General features: G+C 50.0%; 1 protein-coding gene across 1 annotated transcript; it reads right to left on the bottom strand.

Annotated features, from left to right (window-relative positions):
* Nucleotides 1-1841: 1841 nt before the first annotated feature.
* gfus.1 (tissue specific transplantation antigen P35B) lies at nt 1842-6395 on the bottom strand (the record flags this gene model as incomplete). Its single annotated transcript, NM_001292688.1, is given in 6 exon segments — nt 1842-2180; nt 2765-2864; nt 3184-3263; nt 4769-4835; nt 5603-5667; nt 6235-6395. Coding segments are annotated over 6 exon segments (529 nt in total), but the record flags the coding sequence as incomplete, so codon positions are not given.
* Between the last annotated feature and the right edge of the window lie 22 nt (nt 6396-6417).

The raw sequence follows: 6417 nt of genomic DNA on the forward strand, positions 1-6417 counted from the left end.
GAAACCTGGTTCCAATGTACTCACGGGTTGACTCATTGACCATCAGAGAGAGAGAGAGAGAGAGAGAGGGGGGTAAGAACAGAATTCACACTTGATTACTAAATAGGTGATCTGACACTTGCATTGGTGGAGGATGTGCTTTCAGCCATGACTTAGGAACTCTCTCCCTCAATCTCTGCACCTTGCCTTCTCCTTCCCTGTTTTCAAACCATCTTCCTCTTCGACTGTGCCTAAGGCCACCTCCCCACCGGGCTCAGCATCCGGCTCTACCGCTGTTAAGTGCTCCTGGATCCTATCCTGCATGAAGAGCGCTTATATAAATGCAAGCTGGAAGCACCTGATGCTTTGACCGAATGAAAGCCAGGTGGCTGGGTGGGTGTCTGCAAGGGAAAAACTATATTTTTGCTCCAAAAACTTCAAGTAAAAATCCCCGATTTGTCACCCTCCACAAGCAAAATAAATCAGTTTAGCCGTCATCGACAGAGAGGTAGGTCAGAAGCTTATACTGCCCTGTGGAAACACTCCCAGCATTGAGTCTCAGTGCACAAATATTGATGGTGTCAGTGTCCCGTGTACACGCTCCCCATTATTGAAGGTGTTGGTGGAGGACCAGAGCCTGCTGAGCGGAGGGAGCGATAGCAGGTCACAGAGGTAGGGAGGAGCGAGGCAGTGGAGGGCTTTAGGTAAATAACTCAAGAGTTAAAATTTATATTTATCACAGAGAAGTCCTGTCTTGCCCCCCACCCCTTCCCCGCATCTCAATGATCATGTCAGTAAAGGCGGGATCATCAGTAAAGTCCGTGCCTACGCTCACCTCCCCCCCCATCCCAGCTCGACGTCGTTCTCCGTCACTGTCCAGCATGTTGGGATGCTACCATGTGTGAGGAGGCTGTATAAATGCAAGTTGTTGTGGCACAGAACGAGCCAGTATCCCTCGAGCCATGATCTATCCACGACAGTTTGTGGGACACCGCTGTGCGCAATTGGCTCTGCCTTTCTCCCACAAAACACACAGTCACTACACTTCACAGTATATCCTGTGAAGCGTTTTGAGACATCTCGAAGACGTGATAAGGCGCTGTATCAAATGCAAGGATTATTATTATCTCTGAACTGGGTGTGTGACTACATAGGCTGGTTTCTGGGCTCTATCGCACTGGAGAGATGTGAAAGGCGCTTTATAAATGTAAATGACTGTTGTTATCACACTGTGTGTTGGGGTTTCTGTTCCAACTAGAACAAAGCTGGCTGAGAAAACCATAATACCTGCTATTCGGAGTTGTGGGGAGCAAACACCTAACCCCAGAGCAGGGAATGATATAGCTGGGAGAAGCCCCCTAATCCCTAGACGAGGGAACCAGTCACTGGGAGAAGCCCCTCAGCTCAGAGCAGAAAACATAATCCATCCCCCAACCCCACCCAATCCACAGTGAAAGCCCGATTCTTCTCCCCTCTCCTCACACTTAACCAACACACGTCAAACCGTTTGTTAATGTTTATTTTTTTCTCTCTAAGTCTCATTAAAAATCACCGTGTCACTTGTCACCAGCCTCCGCACCCCCCCCCCCCCACCACAAGATTCTCTGATTCAACACGCTGCAAAATCTTCAAATAAAAATCCCTGATTTGTCACTTGGCTTCACCACAAACAAAATGGTTAGTTTAGCCATCTGGTCAACAGAGAGGTAGGTCAGAATCTTACACTGCCTGTGGAAACACTCCTGGCATTGCAGTGTCAATGCTCCAGTATTCATGGTGTCAGTGTCCTGTATACACACTCCCCAGTATTAACTGTCTGTCTCAGTATTGACAGTGTGGACTGTGTACACAAAAGCACTGATAAAATACAACGATTATTTATTATTATTACACCGTGTGCATTCAGCTACTCTGAAATATCAGCAGAGCAGATCTGCCACCCACTTTGGGAAGATTCACCAGGATTTTCCCGTTCGCTGGCAAAGTCTAGATCAAGGCCAGTCGGTCCAGCGAGTTTTGCTGTCCATCACCCCCGGAATTTAGGAAAACTGATTAGCAAACCGGAAGATCAGCTGTTGGCCTCTAAGCTCCACTTTGTTTCTCTTGAGCCCAGATCAGCCAGCGTCATATCCCCATTGTTCATTCTCATTTCCTCGCGGATTCGTAATTGGCGACAAACCAATTGCACGTTTCCTCGATCGCTGAAGGAGAAATCACAGCAGGTAAAAGAAATACAAAAGCAGGGTCGTAGTTTTCAAACCTGCCCCGAGAGAGATTTAGAGGGATGGGGTGGGAGCTCAAGACAATGGGGAGGTGACATTCACAGCAAGTAATACACTACATATATAATAATTCTTGCATTTGATATAGCGCCTTATCACGTCATAGAGACATCTCAAAGCGCTTCACAAAGGACATTGTAAAGTTCATTGACTATGTATTTTATGGGTGAAACGCAGCAGCCAATTTGCACAGCAGTGTCCCGCAAACAGTCATGGATTGAGTGACCAAATTATTTTTTGGGAGAGATTATTGCACTGGAAAGTGATCTGGCAATCGACTAACAACCGGACCCTACTTACTGCAAGGTAAACAGCGGCAGGTGTAGTAATGAAACTTGCCTAAGGTTTCACTCTGCCCGGGAATCGATCCAGGGTCGCACTCTCGCTTAAAAGTTGAGTGCTCTAACCACTATGCTATGGGCCTCCAAATGAATGTGTTCTCTGGAGACACTGACTAGTTGCAAATGCAAGAAACCTTTTGTTTATTGACGGCTGACGCTTACCTTGGCTGAAGGGGGTGAATTTGAAGTCAGGCAGGTACTTCCTCAGCTTGCTGTTGCTGGCTGTCTTCTTGAACTGACCGTCAGATTTACTGGTGTCAAACTGGGCGCTTGTGATCAAAGATAAACCAGTCTGAGATGTTAACCCTCTCTCCCTCCCCACATGTCAGAGTCACCCCATCAGAGCTGAGCAAACCAGACCACGGGGCTCGTCTGCTGAGGTCTTTAAGAGCACTATATAAATGCAAGTTGCTGTCGTTGATTCCACTTGTGCCGTCCGCAGAATCCATGCAGAGCTCCCGGAAAAACCTTAGCATTCCCAACACCTGGCTACCAATACAGGAACTTCACCACAAACTGGGCGTCCCCCTGGCGACCGGCGATGATCCTAATACCAGGTGGTTCCATGTGTTAAAGGATACAACAAACTTGCCCTTGAAATCCATGGCCGACACAATGCTCTCAGCCGCCTCCTTGATAGAAACTTCATCCTCTTCACCCACTGAGACAAGGGGGAAACACACAGAATGAAGCACACACCAGGTCAGCCACAGCAAGAGTTTGGACAAGAACAACAACAAAATTACATTTATAGAGCACCTTTCAAGTCAGGAGGATGTCTCAAAGCACTGAACAGTCTGGTGTTGGGGCCTGAGCATGGGGTGGTGGGGGTGGTGGTGTAGGGGTGAGGGGAGGCAGAGAGCGACCAAAGGCACGATCGAAGAGAAGGGTCTTGAGACCGGCCTTGAAGCAGGCAAGGGAGGAAGTGAGGCGAAGGGACTGTGGGATGGAGTTCCATAGTGTGGGGGCAGAGAGACTGAAATCCCGGCCACCAATGGTAGGGAGGGTCAGGCGGGAGACATGGACAGGCCAAAGCCCGCTGAACAGAGGGAGTGGGCGGATTGGTAGGGAGTCAGCAGGTCAGAGAGGTAGGAGGGGGCAAGGCCATGGATGGCCTTGAAAGTGAGGACGAGGATCTTGAACTGGGGAGATGGGGAGCCAGTGGAGTCGGACGAGGGTGGGAGTGATGGAGTCACGAAGCCTGGTGCACAAGCTGCAGAGCTTTGGATGATCTGCAGCTTGTGAAGGGAAGAGTTCGGAAGGCCGATGAGGAGGGAGTTCCCATAGTCGAGCCTTGACGTGACGAATGCGTGGGTGAGGGTTTCAGCAGCCTGAGGGGTGAGGCAGTGGCGGAGTCTGGCAATGTTGCGGAGGTGGTGATAGGCAATGCCAGTCATGTTGCGGATGTGGGGGAGAAACGGACAGTTCAGGGTCGAACAAGACACCCAGGTTCCTGACTGGCTTAGTGAGGTTGAGTGTGCAGCCGTGGAGGCTGATGCTGCCAGCGCCCGAGGTGCGGAGGCGCTGGCGCGAGCCAATCAGGAGGGCCTCGGTCTTGCTGACGTTCAGCTGGAGAAAGTTATCCCTCGTTCAGGACTTGATGTTGGACAGGCAGTCAGTCAGGATGCCAGTAGTCCTAGAGTTCAGGGTGAGACTGAGAGATAGAGTTGGGTGTCATCCGGGTACATGTGGAAATTTACCCCATGTCTGCGGATGATGTCACCAAGGGGGAGCACGTGACAGTAACTCCCTCTGCACTGTCCGTCCAGACTCCCAGGTCAGAGACAGCACAGGATAGAGACAGAATACAACTCCCTGTATCTGCTCCCTCCCTCCCTCCCTCACTCACTCACAGATCAGGGTTAGATAGTGTGAAGGACAGACAGCACCACAAACAGTCTGGCTCCAGCTATGGTGACGATGGACCACACATTGACCACACAGACCACTGGAAGCTACTCCAGGCTATAACCTTTCCCGGCTCAGGTCAGCTGATCCAGCACAGGCCGGGATAAATCCTGGGATTATCCCGTCTCTATGTGGCTCAAGTCCCCTCCATTCAGTGCATTTACTCCCTGAGCAAGAGCGAGCCTTCTTCTCTGTATTAGCTGCCCCAGCCCCCCCCCACCCCTCCCAACCCCCCTAAAATATAAAGCGTTCGCTCACCTGACAGGATGATGGGCTCAACTTCATTATATTCTCTCAGAACCCAGATGAAGAGACGGGCCAAGTCCTGGGGAGTCAGAGGTTAATCACAGCCGATCAGATCACACAAAAATATTCCAACTCTAGTTCTTCTTATTGTTTTTATTATGCATCCCCTTTTACTTTGGGAGGACATCGCAAAAGTGCATCCTAGAGTTAGGCTCTGGGGTCAGGGGCGAGGGAGAAATTGGGAGAGCTGAGAAAGCCGAAGAAGGAAAGGTGAGTGAAAGCGTGGTTGTAAATCTAGGTGTCGAGGTGGGTCTTTAAGTGGGGATGGGAGGCGATGAGGTGGAAGGAACGTGAAATCAAGAATCTTAAACTGTAAGCCAGTGAGGTGAGTGAGGGTGATAGGCTGTCACACACCCTCACACACATACAGGCAGGCACACACATAATAATAATAATAATAATAATCCTTGCATTTGATGTAGCGCTTTTCACGTCGGGAGGACGTCCCAAAGCGCTTCACAGAATAGACTGTAAAGTGAATTGACTGTATATTTGTGGGCGAACGCGGCAGCCAATTGCGCACAGCAATGTCCCACAAACAGTCAGGGATTGAAAATGACCAATTTATTATTGTTTTTGTTTTGGAGGGATTATTATTAGGCTCTGTGTGGAGTAAGGAAACTTGCCCAAGGTTTCGCCCTCTGCCTGGGATTGAACTCAGGTCTCTCACTTGCAAAGCGAGTGCTCTAACCACTGAGCTACAGGACTCAAACATACACACAGACACAACACACTCACAGACACAACGCAGTCACACACTCATATTTACGATAAAACGTAACCTACCAGAGAGTATATAAACTGCCTCCTGGGAGTCCCTGTGCCCCAGATAACCAGAGGAGTGTTGTTCTCTGGGGGAAAGAGAAATAAATGGGATCGATATACTATTAGATGCCATATAATAACATTGACATTTATACAGTGACTTTCACATCAGGAGAACATCCCAAAGCCATTCACATTGCTTGGGTGGGCACCAAACAGACTCCAAACATATAAATAGATCATCGCCCCCTGGCTCTGGGAATCACGATGCCCCTTTTGTTATTGGTGAGTGAGCTGGTGAACCATGTCTTCACCACCACCCGAGCAGCTCCAGTCCGGCAGGGCAAGCCTGGCCTGAGCCTGGTGACCAGGTGCTCAAGTGAGCTCTGTGATCCTGTATCTCCACTTCCTCTGTATGAAGGGAGATCCCACTCCTCAGGTCAGAAATCCTACAATACCCATCCCAACCAACAGGGGGGGCTGAGCTGTAGCCGGGAGCTCAATCCTTGCCATAATGTCCGGTGAGCTTCGGTCGTGACTGTATTTCTGTATCTCAACAGAAGAGCCTCCCTGGGACTTGCTGGCTCAAGGAGTAACATGGAAACTTCTGGGAGTTGCGATTCACGTTACGGAGCAGAAAGGAGGAACTCAACTCTTGGCCAGATGGACCTTGTGGATGAGGCCGGGCAGCACGTGGCCGTCCTCCATGTTGAAGTTGTCGTTTGGCCCAAAGACGTTGGTGGGGATGACGGCGGTGAAGGTGCAGCCGTGCTGCTGGTGGTACGCCCTGTAACACAGCACCTCAGCCATGCATGAGAGTCCGTGACAGCCACGCT

Source organism: Callorhinchus milii, unplaced genomic scaffold (assembly GCF_018977255.1).
Source record: "Callorhinchus milii isolate IMCB2004 unplaced genomic scaffold, IMCB_Cmil_1.0 Scaffold2, whole genome shotgun sequence".
NCBI classification, from domain to species: Eukaryota; Metazoa; Chordata; class Chondrichthyes; order Chimaeriformes; family Callorhinchidae; genus Callorhinchus; species Callorhinchus milii.